The sequence below is a fragment of the Hermetia illucens genome, chromosome 5, assembly GCF_905115235.1.
Source record: "Hermetia illucens chromosome 5, iHerIll2.2.curated.20191125, whole genome shotgun sequence".
Lineage (NCBI taxonomy): Eukaryota > Metazoa > Arthropoda > Insecta > Diptera > Stratiomyidae > Hermetia > Hermetia illucens.
In genome coordinates this window covers 59,728,581-59,749,843 of record NC_051853.1, presented here as the reverse complement: position 1 = coordinate 59,749,843, position 21,263 = coordinate 59,728,581, and the positions used below count along the sequence as shown (strand labels likewise).

The window sequence follows — 21,263 nt, the reverse complement described above, 5'->3', positions numbered from 1 at the left end:
TATCGGCTTCCGCCTATTCTCCTATTTCACCTCAGCAAATATTTTTTCACCTCTTATGGGCAAGTACAAAACCAGTACGTAGTTATAAAATGTTCATTTTTGAAACCATTTTTCTGTTGAATCTGAGCGTAGTTCTTCATGGTGAATATCAAATAAAATAGAAGCAACGCTTTACTCTACCGACCCTTAAAATGAGGTGGCTTTCAATTCAGCTTTTATGAGGAATTTGTAAATACAACACTACCTTTTTCACGTACGAAACAGCTGTTTTAAGCTTGATGATAACCTCGATTTGACAATGTTGCAGTAGCTCAAATTGAGCAACTGTCAATGGTGCACTCAATGGTTGTTTGACAACTGTCAGAAGAGGTGGACGATTTTGTTTTGTTAAGTGGTGTCGTGAGAAAATCCGGTGTTTTTCGCGAGAAATGCAAATTCTGAGTAGAAAATGACATTCGTGCGGCTTAGAAATGCCGGGAATCCTTGAGACGTGCCTCGGAGTGTTCGTATTGAGTCGTGAAGTGTTGCTCCTTTAGATTACATCCTGGTCTAATTGGGGCGCCCTATTGGTCGCGATTTCCGATTCAAACAAAACTAAATCGCACTAATTCATGGAAATAATGTAATTCCCACTAATAACCGTTTGCCGAAATTATTTCTACGAAATAATCCGCAATGGAAAATTTTGAAGCTGAACCCGGAAGTACGGCGGAACGTGATGAAGGCAAAAGCTTGCCTGGAGATGGCTGCGGGCATAATTGCGGTGAATCTTCTGCTGCCGCGATGGCAGAAGAGGCCGCATGTGAACCGAGTGAAAAATGCAATGCAATTAGTGACGGGTCAAAACCGGATAATGAGGACGATGCGTCACCTTCCATGGACGCCGAACCGCAGGACAATGGTGGCTGCCCTACTGAGCTCGAAGGTAAGTCGGACGTTCCAAAGTAGGTCAAGGAGATGCAGCGAATGGCCTTTTGTTTATAATTTTGGTTTATGCACTCTTGTCTCGGTTGGCTGCGGTGCAATTTTCTCCTAAATTGTGCGCGGATTTACGTAAGAAGTGTTCGGCTTGAGAGGTTTCCTTATGTGCTCATTAGGACGCCTTTCATGTAGGTTCCGTTCACACACTTATTAACGCTGTTTGAGTTTTCATGCTCGTGTGCAATTGCAGGACGCGGCGAATAGAAATAAAACCCGACGTTCCTTGAATTAAGGAAAGAGCAAGGCTTGCCAAGAACACTCCCTGAATAAGTCGATAATTACTTGCCTAGGCAGAAACGTTCCAGGTGCGGGCATAGATGTTAGCCAAGAATTTGGAATTAATGGAAAACATTGCTGATGCGGCTGGAAAATCATAGTGTAAACCAATTGAAATTTAAATAAAAGTTAAGTCTCTAAATGGAAAGAAACTTGTCCATTTGATATTCTGTCGGCCTCTCGATTGGGTCTAATTTTCTTCCAATGATCTAGAGTGCTTTCGCGTGCCCTCTTACCATACCGCTTTTATCACACGGAACTATCTATAAACATAGGTTTAGAGATTCACTTGCGCGGTGAGAATTGTGCCGTGTTTAAGGCTCCTTCGAAGGTGCACTATCCCTTGAAGCTCTTCTGGAATGCAACTTATGGTGTCAGATAACACAGGATAACAGGAATAACTCAAATGTCCCCTTTGCTCCTATGTCCTGTTAAAAAAGGAGGAGGGATGGACAGCTACAATCTGAATGGTTGTTGGCTCCTGCAATGTCTCTGGTCGTAGATGTGAAAAGGGCAAGAGCTTTATGGTCTTGGTCACTGAGGAAATCGGGCTTGCAAAAGTAATAACTAATAAGAACGAAGACTGGTTAAATTTCAGGAACTCACAGCGTGAATATAAGAGGCTCGTTCGGTGTTCGAAACGAGACTCCTTTAGAGCGTACTGTGAGGAACTGGAAGGCGAAAGAGAGATTTCAAGGCTGTGCAGAGTCCTCAAAAGGGCTGAGTCGGCCAAGTTGAACTTTCTTATAAAACCCGACGGTACTTTCACGAGCTCCAGATTGGATTCAGTACAGACCCTCCTGGAAGTACACTACCCGGGAGAACGGGTGAAAGAAGTGGCAGGAGGAGCTTGACGGTTCTTGCAACCCCTTCAACACACAAGTGCTGCAAGGGGAGCTGGAACACTGCGAAAGCGGTTGATACCCATGAAAAGGTGAGAGCTGCCATATTGTCCTTTGAACATTTCAAAGCATCTGGCATGAATGGCATCTATCCGGCAATGCTAAAGGAGGGTATGGAGCACTTATAGCGACCTCTAAGAAATATTTTTCGAGGATGTTTTGCTCTGGGCAACGTGCCCTCCTCTTGGCAAAAGGTTAAGGTAGTTTTCATAACGAAACCTGCGAAAGATGACTATTCTAATCCAAAGAATTTCAGACAGATCAGCTTGACTTCATTCTTGCTGAAAGGTTTGGAGAGACTGGTGGAGCGTCACATTCGTGGAAACGCACTTAGGTCGCACCAACTTAGTGAAAACCAACACGCTTACCAGCGTGGAAAGTCCTCTGAGTCTGCTCTTTATTCTTTGGTCACAAAGATAGAGGATGCAACTTCGAATGGTGAGTATGCAATGGGGGTGTTCGTGGACATTGAATGGGCTTTGACTGTGCGCCTTTTCAAAAACTTTGTGATGTCACCAGAGAGCATTGTGTAGATGATGCTTTAATTAAGTGGATCCATGTTATGCTAAAGCAGATTGCTGTGCGCTGAGGTGGGGGTCGATCGCTACCTGACTGCAGAAGCAACGGAGGGTTGCCTCCAAGGAGGTGTGCTTTCGCAACTTCTGTGGAGTATGCTGATCGACTCATTACTATGCAAACTGCAAAATTTGCCAATACACGCTCAAGCTTATGCTGAACGTGGCTGTGCTTGCTGCTAATCCGGATCTTGCCTCAGACATGGTCTTTTAGTTAATCCAAATAAAACCACAATTGTATTATTCACAAAAAGGAGGAAACTGGATGGACTTTGCCTCTCTGAGTTGAGGGGTACTACCCTTGAACTCTCCGAAGAAGTGAAATATCTGGGAGTCACTTTAAATAAAAAACTTCTTTGGAACAAACATGTAGAGGTAAAGATGAAACGCAGCTCTGAATGCACTACTCAATTTGCAGCCCCTGGATAAATTTATACAAAGCACTGTAATGGGAGCAGCTCATAGACTAATTCGATTAGATCTATGGGGAAATAACGGATGTGGGGGGCACAGAGCATTGGAAGGGTTACTGCGAGGACTGAATCCAGTTCTTACAATGCCTTCCGATGCTCGTGTCCCCATATATCTGTTTGGTAGAAGATATGAAGTTACCCTGAAGCGTAGAGAGAACTGGGAAGTCCCAGAGAAATGTGTGGCGGGATATACGGAAGTCTTCTACACCGATGGCTCAAAAACAGAAGAGGGTTCTGGAGCCGGAGTCTACCTCTCGAATAAAAACGAGAAGTGGTCTTTTCCTTTGGGACAATATGCAACGGTTTTTCAAGCCGAAGTTTACGCGATCCTAAGGGCGGCAAACTGGGTGATTGACGAGCGTTTGAAGGGCAGGCGCATCGCAATCTGCGGTGATAGCCAAGCTGCATTGAGGGCTTTGAGTAGTCCTTTGATCGCATCGAAAATCGTTCAGGAATGTAGAAACCGTTTGAACTCTATCTCTAGATTCAATACGGTGGAACTACTCTGGGTACCTGGTCACTGTGAGGTAGAGGGAAATGAAATCTCGGATGTTTCAGCGAAAGAGGGGTCAATCTCTCCTATGCCGGGATCGGAGCCAGCAATTGGAGTATCAGTAGGATTGGCTAAGTCTGTTTTCGAAAACTGGGATCAAGCTTCCCACAATGACAGAGCCTAAATGCTGCTTGACACACCAAACTTTTCCTACTAGAACCGAACATGCGTACCACAAAGTTTATCCTGTCGAAAAGCAGGAGGACTTGCAGGTGTATTGTGGGCATTCTGACAGGCCATATTTCACTACCTTGGCATATGTTCACAATAGTTCTTTAAGGACGCGGTGCGACTTTCCCTTAAGAGAATTAACAGAATTTGTTCAGAATAGGAATTTCTCAAGATGATACGTGTCCCTCCTATAATGATGAAGCGGAATCCACGGAGTATTTCCTATGTGAATGCCCCACCTATGGACGCATCAGGCATTGGTGTCGATGTTCTCAAGTTGCGGCAACGGCCTGAGTGCTCAGAAGCTGTAGCTTCTCCCTCACCACACACACACACACTGAGGAAATGATCGTAGCACTTGGCAGTTTGATGTAAAATGCACCACCAACCAATGAAGCACGGATAACCGGCGGCGTAATGGATCGCGCCGAATCTGCTGATCATGGGACGGTTCGACATTGTCGGGGTGTCGGGGATAACGACAACGTTATATCGCCCCTTGTTGCATCAAAAATTAGTGGAACGTTTCACCCAGTACGTACATGTGGCTGTACGGCGGGTTTCAGATTAGAATCGCTTTATCACCCGTAGCTGCACAATCTCTGCCTTTATTAGCGAATGACCGACTTGAAGTTATCACTCAAGCTGGTGGTCAAGAGTTGATGCGCGCAGAAGTGGCGCGTTCAGCAATATTGCGCACTGTCGGCAACAGTTTCAGTACTGGACACAGCACTTTTCCTCACCGACCGGCTGAAGTCTCAACTGAGGTTCGGGACGAATTCTAAAGGCCGTGAATAGAATTCTTGGCAATAGCTCCTTCGCATAGGTCAGGTATTCCCAGGCTTTTTTTATTTACAACAACTCCAACAATTTTATCTCAAATCAATGATGAGATTGCATCTCGATTGTGTGCTGATCTGCGGCTATTAGAACTGCAGTTACTTGGGTAGTTGTGGCTGTCAGATCGCATAGCCAAAAACGTCGGTGCGACTCATTAAACCAGGACATTGCTAGGCTGAGTCAAATCTGCACTGGCAATGTTAGCAGAAGGGTCAAGGAAAAAGTGAAGTGAGATCTGTAATTGATACTGGATACACTAAATCACAACTTCTCTGTCGTATGCAGTCGGGTGCGACGATACAGCAGAAGTCACTCCAGACGTGTTTAGAATGCAACGTACACGCGGAACTGGCGGAGTTTTTTTCAGATCACTCAACGAATCCCAACAGAGCGTTTAGACAGTACAGCAGCAAAAGAATATTGAGGCGCACTTTAGGGGTTAGTATGCTGAGAGGATCAGTGCTGAAAGAACCTGCCATACCTCTACGCCGGGGATGCATTTTGCAGATGCTACCCAAAAGGAGATTCAACGAGCCATAAAAAGTTCAACGATTTTAAAGAGTTTCAGTCTGGATCCGATGCAGAGTTTTTGGTACAAGAAGCTTGCCAGAGTATACACAATGAGTTGGTTATTAGTGTAGATGAGGTCATTTTCATCCTTCGTCTTTGCTGGGATTACTTAGCTTTTCCCTAAGAAGAACTTCTGACATTATTAGTGGAAGGACCAGTTCGCAGCTCGGGACTAACAATATTCTGTTGGATCGAGGGATTGCAAAGAGCAGCTTGTTATCGACTTGTCTGGTGCTATTTCAATTATGCTAAGGCTTTTGATGGGGATTTATTGAGTCCCTTTTGGTTTTGCATGATACTGAACCTCTTTTTTTGGGTTATTCAAAAATGGTCTGCGTGCTAAATGCGAGCTGACATACCTCTTGATGTATTTAGATGACATTGAATTTAATGTTCCTACTGATCTTGTTGTGCATAGTTGCTATGTCCAGCTGTGCTATTTGGATGAAATTTTGATTTAGACAATTGTCGAATCGAAGTCACCCGCAAATGTTCCCACGACCCGGTTGGAGGGTACATCATTGGTGAACATATGTTACCGTGTTGTGCTGGACGTTGCGGTGCATTTTCTCAATCCTATCACCGCCCATAACCAGCAACCCGTCTCTACTTGCTTGAAATGAGCGGGATCGGCCGAATCTATTCTCGGAGGAAGACGAGTCTGAAAGAGATTTTATCCAAGTAGTTTCTGGGGTCCAAAAATGGAAGGCAAAGGAGGATTAAAGGAAAGAATGGGTTACGTCACCAGAGGCTTGTCTGTCTAAAGACAAGAGGGCTACAAAACAATAGCTAGTAGCAGAAAAGACGAAACGAAGAACGACTAGACCGTCGGCTCTGCTCATCAAGCCGACGGAAGGCAAGATGTTTGGAGAAGTCTTTAGTGGCACCCGCTACAGGATGAAACCCGAGGACAATGGAGTAGAAGTGTCTTTCATACGGAAAACGGGGGGTCGACTAGCATGACTACATTCTGCGAAGCATTCAAGAGCTTACTCTTGCTTAATCTCGCTCTAGTGGAAGTCCCCGAGCAATAAGCGAGGGAACTCCTTAGCAGTGGGAAAATCAAAATTGGATGGGTAGTATGCGGGGTACGAATGTGGATAATTCCCATCAAGTGCTACAGGTGTCTGGACTATGGACTAGGCGGTCATTTTAATGCTAGGGCCCTTGAATTAGGCATGCCTCAGCCAGACTCCAGAGGGGAACGGATCCTGGAAATGGCGGCTTTTAGCTTAAAGACCGGATCGACGTCCACGTTTCGGCGCCCAAGTTGTGAAGGAAGTATCCCTGACATCACTTTTGCGTTGGAATTTCTGGCTTCATCGGTGGACGGGTGGCGATTCTTAGAAAATTTTCGGAATGTGATCACCAGTACATGGCATTCGAAGTGGTTGACGCTATTTGCCGACATGTACCAACTTGGAGCTCCCACTGTACGTGGAATGCCGCAATGGTGAGCATCGGCAAGTTCGTCGAAGCTCTTGGAACAAGCAGAATCGTGCTGGAGGGCGCGCTAAGATGGTAGCGTGCAGCTGACTCTGTCGTAAATTCAGAGATAACAACAGCGTGTAAGGCTTCCTTCCAGTCGTGAAAAGCTTACTATGTACTGGAATTACCGACAAAAAGGAGACTGCAGCGCTATGAATTTGTCACCCAGAAAATCGCATTGTATGTGCATTACTCTCCAAACATCCCATACGAGTTCATGTCAATAGCGCACAAAGCGTCAAAGACTGCCCCCTTTTCACAATAAAAGCGTTCGAAGAATCAGTTCTTACCATGAAAAACAAGAAAACCCCAGGTCCTGGTGGTATCCCGGCGGAAGTTTGAAAATTGGTGTTTCGCCAACGGCCAGATTTGCTGCTCATCAGGACTAGACTCGCTGAAGTGATCTGCGCTGCAAGACTTTTCCCCAAGACAGATCAGGGAGATCTACGGTGAATGCTGTTTGGAAGTCGCGATGCCGATCATCGAGCCGAGGCGTACAGTCGCCGATCTCGATGGATAGAAAACTCATTTCACGCACCAAGCGATCTCTTCCGGATATTGATTATCTGAAAGGCCGTTCCCTGGTCTATGAGACTTAGAGGACTGCCACCAGTGGGGTTTGAACCACGACCATCTGTACGACAGCCTTGTGCTCTAATCACTCAACTATCCAGACACAACCACATTAATGCAAACATGATAATTGTGATAACCCGTGAGACTGAGGTCCTTGATTTTGTTGGTGTTTATTTTAAGTTACAAATCTGAGCTCATTTTCTCAAGGTCCATGACCCTCAGGTGTCGTCAACGATCCTTAACGGGTCGCTTACGATGCGGAGGGTGGCGTCCTCGAGGTGGACGAGTCGAAACCAGTGGTAAGCAAGTAGTTCTGACCCCCTAGCTGGCATAATACCTGCGTCCTAGGTAGTAGCCTCGAGAAAGTTTCTCGGTGAAGAGCGAACTGCTAATGACCGACACACGCCGGCACGCACTGCGAGTCCCTGGAGGCGTCAACAACTCCTTGTCGACGTCGATGGGGTGATGTGAGCCTAGTTCTGACGTGTATCAAGAGCCTGCCCCCTCGGGGCCCTGGTCGGATAGTGTGCATTGAACCGGTATTAATAGACCGTGTTGCCCCGAACGAGCCCTGATCCGTTCGTGAGTTCGGGGTTCAGCTAATCGTAAGTCAGGCCTCAGGGAAGTGGGGTAGGGGCTTTGTCCACGAGGGTGTACCAGTTCCTGACTATTGCGGTCCTTCCCTTGTACACGATGCGCTGGTAAAAAACTTAAATGGCGAACAAAAACAAAACAAACGAGGAGATAGTGGAAATGGAGAGTAAGCTGGCTGCGTTTATACGCAGCAGGAAAATGCGACGCTCGCCCCAGCGACCAGCGAAGGACCGCAACAACGGCTGAAATACCCGACGAGACATCGGGTTGCACAGACGAACCCGCAAAGCGATGCGGCACCTGCAACGGAGACGAGAAGGCAGACAGTACCACTCAGTGCTATAATTGCTATAAAAGGGAAAAGCAACCTCGAGTTGCCGTCTTCATACCGCTTGAAAAACTCATCAGAAGTAGACTCGCTGAAGCGATATGCGCCTCCGAAGATTTATCTGCCCAGCTTATTCGCAGTTGATGCTGTCATGCAAGTCGTGGATGCCGTTCGACGAGCGGAGGCACATAGCCGCCGAACTCGACGGGTGGTGCTCTTCGTAACGCTTGACGTCAGAAATGCCTTTAATTCCGTAAGATGGAAAGACATTCTAGGCACACTAGACAATATTTTACACGTGCCGAACTATCTCTTACGGATATTGAGGGACTATCTGAGAAACCGCTCCCTTCTCTATGAAACGCTAGAGGGTCAGAGAAGGATGGAGGACACGTCGGCGGTAGCACAGGGATCCATCCTGGGGGTGGGGCTTTGGAACACTACCTATGATAGATGTCAGAAGCGTCGCGCCTGGTCGGTTGTGCAGATGATGTCGCGGCGCTTGTTGCTGGACGCACTGTGGAACAGACGCAAAGCAGACTCGGCATATTGATGCGGCGGGTAAGCGGATGATTTTAACCTCGCACTCGAAAAAAACCGAAATAGTCATCCTAACTAAAAAGAGAATTCCGACCCTGCGTTCCATCTCGTTCGGCGAGTCGATAATCGAGTTGGGGACGACGCTCATTACACTTTTTTTCTTGTGAAAGGTGGGATGGGATTCGTTAGCAGTTCTATTTAAACACAGGGCATCTCTCTCCAGACAACATTGTCGAGGAGTCCTAACAGGTGTTGCCCATTAGGTTCGGGTCCTTCTCGTTGCTAAGAGGATAGAGCTCGACCGGTGGAGGAGCCAGATGGCAAGAGGTTCCTTGAATTAACAGTTCTCTTGCTCCTCTCTCCTCCCGTTGGTGAATGGAATTCCCTGATTTGAAGGCTCCACAAGACGGGATAGTTCGGAGACTAGCCCGAAGTAATGTGATAAACGGTTCCAGGCTAGCTCTCTGACGATGGGGAGGTGTTTAGTTAGTAGTCGGACGACGTACCGAATCGGGAGTCCAACACTCTGTGCGTAAATGCATTCAGCTACTCTACCCCCAAAAAATGATTGTGTGAGAAAGCAAGCAGATGTCATCAGCATTTAAGGAAAGATGGCATCACCCATTGAACATAGATGCTATTCAATATTGGCCTAGAGTTTGATTATTGCTTAGTTTCAGGGTTTCCTTTTAGTTTCCTAGTAGGACATATCTCTTGCTAGACCCACTTTCGTTTATTTTTAAATTCTATGCAGAAGATGTTTAATAATCATAACGCCTCCTCAGAAAAATATCACAATGTTTACAGGGATCTCTAAATATTTCATTTTCGGATTTTTTGTTTACAAAAGTGCTCCATTTGTGACCTAATATTTTTAGCATTCTGCCTCACTATTTTCTTTTCACACTTTCAGTTGCTTCTACATCAAACGATATTACAACAGAAACTGAAGCTGATGCAACGTCAGCAGTTCCGTCTACGATAGAGGTGGCAACATCTCCAGCGACAAATTGCTGTTCCCCGTGTACTAGCAACGACGATAGTGCATCATCTTCAATAACACCTTGTTCTGGTGTACGTAGGAAAGCGAAGCCTCTCAATTCATCAAGCGATCCAGATGTCACACTCAATGGCGTTAAGAAAAAGATAAAAAATCAAACAGCTGGCTGTAGTGCCTCCAATTCAGATCATTTCAACATTTGGATTGCACGAGAGTGTTTTGAAAACAATCCCGTTGAGACGGTAATTGAGGACCCACAGCCAAGCGAAACACCTCAAAATGATGCCAGTAAATTGAATAAGCAGTTTCATAGGCCTTTAGAGCGATCATGGCCACCGAAAAACGGACGGGGATCAAAGCCAACGAACGATGTATTTAAGTTCGATATCGTCGACATTGATGAGTCGGGTTTGTCAAACGACGCTGATATTCTCTACAATTTAAACAATGTGTCGCGAGAGTCTCCTTGCGAGTTTTTCGATTCGATCGATTCTGCAATGGGAAGAAAAGATAGCGATTATTCTAATACTAGTCAACACTGTACACCTTCAGCCAATTCTAGTCTAGCTGAAAGCAATTCCACATTAGGTTCAGGTATGCCCTCTTATTTGGATAGTCCTGGAGTTAAATATAAGCCCGTTCTTAAGAAGAAAATTGGACCAGATAATTACATTAATACAATAACGACAAGAAAAGTGCCAGCCAATGAAGCGAATTTCAACTTTCCTCAAAGTAGCTCGTTCGAAGATGCTCAAAACGAGGCCAGTACAAGTTCAGAAGTAATTCGCCAGCACAGACCACTTACACGACAACTTTCTGGCGGTAAAACAAGAAGAGCAAATGGAATTATTATACCAGAACCGATCAATTTGAAGTCTGACAACAACGAAGTGCGGCATTATATTTTCTGCAGAAAACTATCGTGTAGCCCAACATCAGGATCGTCGACACGCAGTGCTTCTCCTTTGGATTTATCTTCTCCCGAAGCTACTCCACCTCCGAATCTATCTTCACAGCCGAAACCCAGTATACGTCCGCAGCCACGATTATTGACACGTGTAGGTGGCAATGGGAGCTTAACTGCACGAAAGTTGATTTGTCCACCAACTCCAACACATCATGCACGTCGGCCTCGATCGCAGGAAGAAGAACATGCTGCGTGCGCTCAAAATGGTGTGAGTACTGATGTCCGCGGCCCCGATAATGTGAATCTCAGTGATCGTGCCAGTTCCCCGCGTGTGTTTGAAAACTCCAATTCGACAAATGAGTCGGAAATTGTTCACATTTCAAGTGCAAGACTCCCATCGATACCGGAACGCGCCAGAGGAGTCTTGCCTGATTCCGAGGAGCCACTGCCGCCTGCTTGGGAGGCGCGAATGGATAGTCATGGACGAATATTCTACATTGATCATACAACTCGAACCACGAGCTGGCAACGACCAGGATCAGCAGGTAAGATTTGAAAAGCGTTGCTTTGATGCAGATTTATTTAAATCGTGCTGTGTATTACAGGCGGCTTGGCTGGAGGGCGCGAACAACACAGACAACAACTTGATCGTCGATATCAGTCGATACGACGAACAATTACATCCGAAAGTCGTGCAATCGATAGGAGTGTGGTTGCACATGAAATTGAGCGTCTGCAAATGATAGGCTCCCACCCTGCTGTATTGATGTTATGCCGTCCAGATTTCTATTCCTTGCTGCACACAAACGAGGATGCTCTCGCAATTTACAATCGGAATGCTGCTCTCAAGCACATGGTTATACGAATAAGACGTGACCCGAATAGTTTCCACCGTTATCAGTACAATAAAGATTTAGTTGCTTTGGTGAACTCTTTTGCATTGATTAATAAATCTCTGCCAACGGGATGGGAGTCGAAACTGGATCAGAGTGGGAAACAATTTTTCATTGACCATGCAAATCGGAAGACTTCGTTTATGGATCCACGATTGCCAATTGAGTGTTTGCGAATGCGTCAACGACAACAACATGAAAACGTTGATATTGCTCCGGCTCCACCTCCTAGACCGGCATCTTCGTTTACAGGGGCAGCGACTGAGTTGCCTGAGATTCCAGTGGCATATAATGATAAGGTGGGCTATTGAGTTTGCTGAGTGTAGATTGACATTGAAATAGTATTGACGAATATACAACTGTGAAATTTTTTAACTCCATTACAGGTTATTGCATTTTTACGTCAGCCAAATATATTCGAAATTCTGAAAGAAAGGCATGGTCAGGTGACATTGTCCAGGTCGCTTCGAGAGAAAATTAATATTTTACGAGTGGAAGGCACTTCGGCTTTGGAGAGACTGGGTCATGATTTGCAGTTGACAATTTTACTAAGGTGAGTTGCTTTTTCTACTTTGTTGGCATCTATAAAATAGAATAATTGGATTAACTTCACTTAGCTAGAATGTGTCCAGACTGGGGGCTTTGTAGTTCCGCAATGTCCTGTTCCTTGTAAATTCTATCGAATGTAAAAAATTTGTGATTGACGACATATCCATAGAATGAAGTCGTGAGATGATTTATTTTCATGGCGTTGGGGTTGATGTTTGAAATTCTCCAGCTTCTGGAATTTGTACAATATTACGTACTCATTCTACATATGGAATCTAGAGGTTTTTCGTAATATGAAGTTCTAGAATTTACATTGCTGTTTTGGGTTCGACAGTACGTTGCGTTACGTAAAAATAACCATTCCAAGACCAAATGTCTAGGCCTTTGTGTAACTTCTTTTTCTTCAGCCTTTGTCCCGTTCACAAGCGGGGTCGGCTCTAGGCATTTATGTAACGATTATTGATTATGAGAATCTAAAAATTGAAGCAGCTCAGAAGGGAACGGGAGTCGGTGGAGCTTCGACGGGGATGAAAAAAGAATTAGGGAACAGACTTCACGAACGTAATTTTCGGCATGATTCTACACGAGCTCAGTCGCTTATCGGATCAGGCTGCCGTTCGATACTGGGAAAATTATCTTGCTTACCGGACGTTAGACATATTAAATAACTCGCTGGAGGATATTGATGAACACTAAGCCGCCAGAAACAGTGCTCTTCTCTCCGGTGCAAATGAGATTGTTGGGTGAAATGGTGCTATAGGATATGGCTGACTGTCGAGCCTTTCGATGGTACTGCGGGGGACATTACTGGTAGACTCCTTATCCACGACGACGAGCAGCTTAAGAGGTGAGGGAGAATTTGACCATGGTTCTCAACCGTATAATATTGAAGTTCCACCTCATGTGGTTGGCTAGTCACTGTAACTTGATGATATGGACTCTTGTTGTTGTTGTGTTGTAGAAGCGGTACAAGGCCATTACTCTTCCTGCGGGCTTGTTCAAGGTAACTCTGGCTGTTTGTGCAGAGCTGTTTTTTTCACTCATTCGTAAATCACGGGAATTAGATCTATCCAGTGAGTGAAACAAAGGGATGATCGTCAAGATTTCGAAGAAGGGAACCGATCTTGAGTGCGACAATTGGAGGGGTATTTGCGTCTCGAGGTAGTACTTCTGAGGTATTAGAAAGCGAAGTCTGGTTGCATTCTGTCGCCGATATTATTCTTTCACGTTATTGGTGACGTTGTCCGTTTTGCCATCTCCAGAGGGGGAGAAGGATTTCTATGTACCGTGTCATCTTTCCTTAAATACCTCGACTAGGCTGATGACATCTGTCTGCTCCGTCACCGAGCTATGGACTTCGGCCAAATGGTTCAGGATTTAGGAAGAGAAGCAAACAGATTTCAACTGAAGATAAAGATTAGAATAATCAAGGCTTCCTATCTGCATTAACGGGTAGAACACCGAGTGTTGATTAATTTGACTATCCTGGTTGTTTTTGCTGACGGTGGCATCGAGTTTTATGTCACTGCACGTATTAATAGGCTACACCGGCCTTTGCTGTTTTGTCTAAAATTTGGAAATGCAGATACTTCAACATCAACATCAAATTGAAGTTGATCTGTGTCAATGTCCTTTCCGTGCTGTTATATGGGAGCAGCATATGTAAAGTCACCACCACTGTTACTCAAAAACTACGAGCGTTTGGTGTACTCTGGACTAAAAAAATCTCGAATGATGGCATATGTATGTTGATGTACCGATAAATGTCTTGATTAGACGGCGGAAGTGGCGATGGGTAGGTACATTTTAAGAAAGACCGGCTAATGCATTGCTAGCAATGCCAGGCTACGGAATCCACTTTAATAGAGTAGCTGACGAGTGGGTTGCCCTAGAATTACATGGCGCAGAGCAGTAAAGTAAGAGTGTAGTGTCGAACATTGTGGTCGTGCTATTGGCCCCCATATTCAAATATTCACTTTCAGCAAGAAAATTTGAAATGCTAGGCGTGTTAAAGGATACCCTATTAAAACATTGATCATCAACAAAATGAAGGAAGCAATCAAAAGCAGAAAAAAGCAGTGTTCTTTGGTAGCTTTACACAACTCAAGAACGTGAGAAATTGTGAAATTTTATTTTCAAAATAATTCTTAGAATATCTTACTAATATTGCGTAAAAAAGAAATAGAAAAAATGTCGGACGGTTTCGTTCAGGCCAGACGCTGCCTCACCTCTTCTCTTCGAGAAACAATTTTCCCTTGGCCGTTCATCTAAAAAACAGTCGATCTCCATAGATCTTTTCATTAGGCCGATTTCACAGCGCCGGTCTTTTTCTCGTGGGTCTGCTTGAAGGGAAAAGTGAACAGTAACAGACTCCAAACACTCGATTCTCTGAAGGCTAATATCCGCAAGGGAATCAGTGCCTTGATCCCATAAATGCTGAAAATTTTATGAAGAATGCAGAAAAAAGATTTTAAATGTGCATTATTCTAAATGGTGGTTATCTTGTCGATACAGTTAACGTTCATCGGCCCAATAAATTGTATTGAATCAAATAAAATTTCGGCAGTCAAGAAAAGGTGGAATATCCTGTATAACTTAGGAAAAACAGACAGTGTGACAGATAGTCACTTGAAAGTGACGGTCGACAAATTTTGAAAGAAAGGAAAGGAAGGAAGGAAATATAAATCAATTTTTCAACTAAACAATTGCAATTCGCTTTTTTCCCAAAAATACGCAAAAGTCAATTTGACAGAAAACAAACGAATTTTTTCGGGTTGTAAGGTAAGTGAGTGTCGTTTGCCAAATTTTCTATATCAATGTTTTTAAAGTTACCGCTGTCGGTGCTAACCATTTGGTCCGCCATTTGATTGATAAGATCTCTCGCCTCTTGTTTCTGCCAGCTTAGCAATTTGTTTGTATTAAAAATCGATCCTTGCCTTTTTCTCCTCATCCTCGGCAAACTAAAACAATGTTCTTACGGACAGAAAATCCTGGTGGCAAGGCTGCATCTTAATCATCCGGAACATCTTTTTGATATGAAATCAGACAACAAATTCATGTTTTCTTCACCTAGGTAAGATTTGCGTCAAGTCTTTCTTCAGCTTAGATGTGGTGTAAAGGTTCATCTAGGTTGTTGTCACCCCAGAGGCGTTAAAGATTGGCCGTTCTTTTTTTTTGTGGAACTTTTCAACTTAACAACCAGATAAAGTGGAAGACAATATACGTTCCGATTCTCAACGTTTGGGACTACTTGTTGCATGTGACCCAGGTCAATATATTCTTGAAATACTATATGGTAAGATTGTATTAGACCCTTATAATATCTACCTACTGTCTCGCGGATAACTGAACTCTCTGGTAGCTAGCTTCGAAATCACCAATCGATGGCAAGTGCTTGAAGGTATCATCAGACTCGAAGAAACGTTTAAGCGCCTTTTTAAAATCAGCTGTGGATATGTTTGACTTTGATGTTGCAAAGCGGCATTTTGATAATAATAATAATCGTTAGCAATGTGGTCAGTATTCCGCTCGGCAGCGGCACTTTTCCCGATAAAATCCAGACTAGTTTCCTCTCCTGTGTTAACAAAAGATGGTCTTTTCTAAAATTTCGTCCAATAATCTTCTCAAAAATCTTCACCCCTAGAATCAAGTCGAATTCTACGGAAGTAAGATTGTCAACGAATTCAACACATATTTCCACCGTTAGTTTGGGCTGGACATTTGGAAACAGCCTTCCTATTAATCGCCGCGTATACGCGTCCGATTCCGTTTACGATACAAGTGTGCTCGTCTTTTCCAGACCCAACCTGTTGAAGATTTCCAAGGCATAAACGCTGGTTGATATCCTAAATCAACTAAAGCTTGTAGAACTAGGGACTTTTCGCCAAAACCGAACGCCTTGACGAGGGCTGTAGCTGAAAAGAACACTCGCAAACTGTCGCTCTTCAGCCATATTCTCACTTGCTCTTTTTGAAATGTGACAAGATATGATGATTCTTGTTGCACTCCAGGCATGTGCTGAACAATTCCAGCAAGATAATTGTGCATTGTGGTCTTCGTTGACATCACTTCGTTGCAGATTGTAATGTTAACAATCTTGTTCATGAGATAAAAAGGAGGGAAAGTTATTGTAAAAAATCATATCGGTAGATTTATTCTCTTTTTCTTGTACAGATACCGTGCCAAATTTACCAAAAAATCCATTGCGACCATTTCGGCAGTAACGCATTTTGCTTCGCCTAAGATTATCCTGGAGGCACTGAACACTCATAGCTTTCAGTCAAGTGCGGCGTATAATAGGGCTGGGAGAACCACTCTGGTCATGAATTATATGTGGTTGTGTCGGGGGTTTTAATGTTAGGCATCATCCGTTCTACCGATATGTTGATGTTTGCCGCTTCCTCGCAGGCTTAGATCAGATGTTTCTGGAAATTAGTGTACATCTCCAGTTTATTTCTTGAAAACCACAGACATATAAAGAGGGAAGAGAACTTCATTGTACATCAAGCTCCAGAGGAGAGGACTCGACACTAAGGCCTACGATACTCTTGCCTTTCGGTTAGTTTAGTCAAGTAACTAGGAACACCCATTATAGACAATTAGTTCTTTATCCATTCAAATAATTATTATAGTTTACTCCAAAGCTCGGACAATTATATATATCATATAATAGTGTCTTCCCCTTCTTACCCAGTAAAGAGAACCCAAGTATCAAAAGTATTACTCAAAGAATAGAGTCGTTAGAGGCCCGGTCAGTTTGAGCAACGTTGTTAAGAAGAAATATGCTGGGACCACTAAACCTACCTTTCCTAAAACCCAACCCTCAGAATGGGTTCAAATCAACTACCTCTGTTTAGGAAAACCCTTTGTATGGTGTAGTAACGAAGTACCAGAGAGAAATTAGTAAAATTTCCCTAATGCTCAAAGAAACAGCCATCAGATTTGATGATCAGGAACTCAAGAGGACAGCTATGATCATTTTGGCGTTCCGAAAGTCCATTCTTTTTCGAAAAATTATGTTTCAGATTTTGATATTGTCATAGCTGAGACTATTAACCTCACGGCTTATTTCGTTATTGTTTACTTCTCTCCCAGGATCTCTAACAGGGAGTTCGGTTCAGTGCGCGTTTCTCAGCCTTTCTTGAAAGAACAGCCAATGACTGTCCTACTTAGGCACAAAAGAGTCTCTGTCCCTGGTCCAGACAGTATTACTTACCAGTATATACGCTGGTTAGCGCCGGAAACGTTTTCTGCAGGGTCGAAGCCTCATCTGGTGCAATTTAATTCCACCGGAAGACTGGTCTATTATTAGGGTGGTCCCCATCCCAAAACCCTTAAGGACACCGAAATTTTGGCTAGCTACCGCCCAGTTACTCTAATTTATGTTTTTGTTAAACTGATTAATTCAATGGTAAAGGTTCGAATCAATAAATTACTTGAAGAATAGAAAATCCTCCCCGCAAACTGTTCTGCTGATTCTGCAGGTAAATCCACATCCTCACGCATCAATGATTTCTTATCGTATATCTCGATCGCCAAAAGTAAAGGTCAACAAGCGTTGACTGTGGCGCTTAATGTGAAAAAAGCCTAAGAGAAGGTTGATGTGGCGACGCTGAGTGATGCAATGTCAAATAATTAAGATTTGCTTTTTTTATTCACTAGTGATATTCCCTAGACTTGTTGGCACTGATGAGGGGAACAAGTGGCTCCCGAAATATCGGTATTGGCAACCATAATAAATATTAGTAGCGAATAGAAAAAAAACAAGTCTTAATTATTTTAAATATTTTAATCGCTGGAAATATCGTGAAATTACACTTAGACAATGTCAAAGTTACTTTTTCTTGCTGAGATTGTTCTATGGGAGGCACGGATAATGTACAATAGATGCTTTCGGCATTCCTCAACGGTGCGTTTTAAGTCCAATGCTGTTTAACATTAATACAGCATGCCTTCACAATAAATGTTCTGACAGCATAAAAATCATCCAATATACAGAGGATTTTCTCATGTTGAAAATGATTGGATTACAACCTCTAAATGTTTCGTGGCCGAATCCCATAGATTGGGCCTACTGATTAACCTAATCCTATCTACCCCCTTTAAAAGAAGCAGGGTAAGACACCTGCTCATTAAAATTAATGACCATACCCCCACCCATGTTAAATCCATCACCTTGTTCGGTAGGGAGATAACGAGGAAGCGCTCTGTAAAGGACCATTTGAAATTTATCGGTTTTTCTTGGGGTCTCCCATCCCAAAAGGCTATTAATGTCTATAGATCTTTGGTAAGCCCATTATAGAATATGCCGCCACTTCCACCATGAACCCTCCAAAGTACTTTGAAAACAAACTCAACTCAATATCTACTTGTATCTTGAGAAGATGCCTGGGGATGAACAGAACCACCTCTTTACATCAGGTCTTTGCGCTGGCTAAAAGCCACCATTTCGTTTCAGAAGACCTCTTCTAGCGGCCAAGGAACTTGGAATCGGTGGTCCAAAACCCAAATGAAGACAATGGTCTGTCCCCGATTTATAAGTCTTTTCAAAGCTAGTTCCATATTGTATTTCCCAATGTTATTTCCACAACCTCTAAAAAGCTTCAGGATATCCTGTCCTATGACTTGAGTGGCATTTATGGCAGAGCCTGTGTGGTGGCTGCGTGTAGTAGAACTGTAAACGGCCTTAAATCAAGGGCTTTTCTTCTTGTGGATGGGTTTGCCAAAGCTGTAGGGTTCCTGAGGGGACGCAGGTCTCGCGTGGTTCCTTAAAAGTGAGTACGGTCTTAGCTGCTAAACTTTTTGTTGTTTTTCAGGCCATCGATGTGGCCTTCAGTATGGGTGCGGAGAGAGTTCCTATTATTACAGACTCTCTTCATACTTGTAAATGACTTGAAAGAACTGAGCTTTTGCTCGGTGCAAGAGGTCGAGGTCGAGACCTCCCCTGGGAACGTTGTTAAAACAATTCAGTAATACTATTTTGGAGACTAGAAAGAAGACTTTCTGATAAAATCACGGATCAAGAGGTTTGGAAACAGAGTCGAACCAATGTAACACTTGCAAGGTTAGGGAAACCAATGAATATAATTTTTTTGTGTATGAGTACGCCCGGGTTTGGTTTAATTGTAGATGGTACAATAAAGTTTTCTAACCTTAAATCTTTTTCAGCAGCGATCCCTGCATGATTCTATTTTCCTTTAAGCGGGTCGTTCCACAGTTTCGCGGCACAGCATTTCTCTGTATCCATCTATCCTTAGTCATTTGCGCCCCAACTGTTCGCCGTGTTAAGTAGAGTCACGGAGGATTACCTGTTCCGTACCGTATCAGCTATCTTTGGACCACCGAGTGGCCTCTACGCCCGGTGTTCCGTACGATTTTCCGGATCTCAATACTTGTATACTCTGAAATTTACAACACATCCTGCTTTCCGGATCTCAACTCTCACTAACTCAATAACGATTAAACGTTCATAAACTCAAACATTAATGACTAACATTTTTCAAGCTTGTAACACGTGTCCAGTCTGTTTAGGTTGGGTCTGATACTAAAGTCTTTGTAAGTGTGTTGGTTGGTTCAATAATAAGGAATCGAATTTAATAAATACGTGTTTGGCCTTTCGACCAAGAAAGATAGTTTTTCTGGCAACATAGGCTAAATGCCTGCCATCAGTCCTGTTGGTGCACTCTGTGGATGGTATCAGATCCGTCTTTGGACTATTAGTCTGCCGGGTCCCATGGGACATACAAAAATCAATAACAACTTCTCAGCTGTCTGAATTGAACTCATTTCTTATGTCCAATATCCCAATGGACAACATTTGCTGAAAAACATCGCGATTTAGTCTATAGCACCTATCGTGGAATGAATTTGGCGAAAGCTAAATGGTCGCTCCGATAAGCGATGCCTAGATCCTATGATAGGGAAACGTCTGTTATAAATGATTCTCTTCAGCATCTACTTATCGTGTTCATAAGGGAAATGGGGCGATATGATGGATCGGGGTTTGGTAACAAAACTAGTCCTTAGCGCTTTCATTGCGCTGATAAATCAGCCGAATTAGGTCTTAACAGAGATTTTAACGGCCTCTTTTTCTTCAGCCTTTGTCCCGTTCACAAGCGGGGTCGACTCGTCGTGATCGGCTTTGCCATTTGGCCCTATCAAATGCCTGATCTGGATGCAATCACGAGGCTATTAAATCCCCATCCAGCGTATCAAGCCACCGTTGTTACGGCCGACCTGTTACCATCGACTTCGACGTTCAGACCAATCTTGACAAGTGAATTGTCGTTAGCGCGAATTACGTGACCATACCATCGAAGACGCCTCTCGCAGTTTTCCACGATCGCGGATATCCTCATTTCGGATGTGATGAAAACGTGTCACACCCAACGCAACATCTTCGTCTCCTTTACCGCAAGAAGCCGTTCATTGTCTTTTATAGTCGACCAATACTCAGAACCATACAGGGCGACAGGACAGACGACATTGCGGTAAATTTTAGATTTGAGACGTTTGTTGATACGTTGATTACAAAGAACACCAGTTGTTGAACGCCACTTCATCCAGGTTGCGTTAATGCGTGAAGCAATTCTATAACGCAGTTCTCGATTGGCTGATAGCGTTAACCGGAGGTATTTAAATCTCTCAGTTCTGGACATGTCAGTGCCGCTGGCAGTGATTGTGCCTGCTTCATGGGGATTAATAATAATAATAATCGTTGGCGCAACAATCCATATCGGATCAGGGCCTTGAAGTGTGTTAGAGCACTTCATTCAAGCCTCCTAGTGTAAGGAGGCAATGTGGTCAGCATTGCGCTCGCCCGAGATTATTACCCTGATTTCACTCAGGTACTCATTCACAGCTGAGGCGACTGGTATCCGACGTCAAATCACGATGCAAATTCCACTGCCACCAGTGAGATTTGAACCGCGACCTTCCGTATGACACATGGGGATTGGTTGTCAAAAATTCAGTTTTATTCAGATTCAATATCATTCCATTTTTGGACAAGTTGCTCGAGATCATTTTTTCTATTAGATGCTAGGAAA

At 43.8% G+C, this 21,263-nt stretch overlaps 1 protein-coding gene across 2 annotated transcripts in view; it reads left to right on the top strand.

Annotated features, from left to right (window-relative positions):
- Nucleotides 1-357: 357 nt before the first annotated feature.
- The window catches only part of LOC119657645 (E3 ubiquitin-protein ligase HECW2), a 76,949-nt gene continuing 56,043 nt past the window's right edge, over nt 358-21,263 (top strand). Inside the window, exons 1-4 of one of the 2 annotated variants that reach the window (XM_038064651.1) lie at nt 358-925; nt 9,781-11,319; nt 11,380-11,966; nt 12,054-12,220. In XM_038064651.1, coding sequence (XP_037920579.1) covers nt 676-925; nt 9,781-11,319; nt 11,380-11,966; nt 12,054-12,220 — 2,543 coding nt within the window. In that variant the 5' untranslated portion in view covers nt 358-675. Of the gene's footprint in view, nt 926-9,780; nt 11,320-11,379; nt 11,967-12,053; nt 12,221-15,013; nt 15,290-21,263 lie in introns of those variants that run through there. The other variant, XM_038064653.1, reaches the window with a different exon arrangement.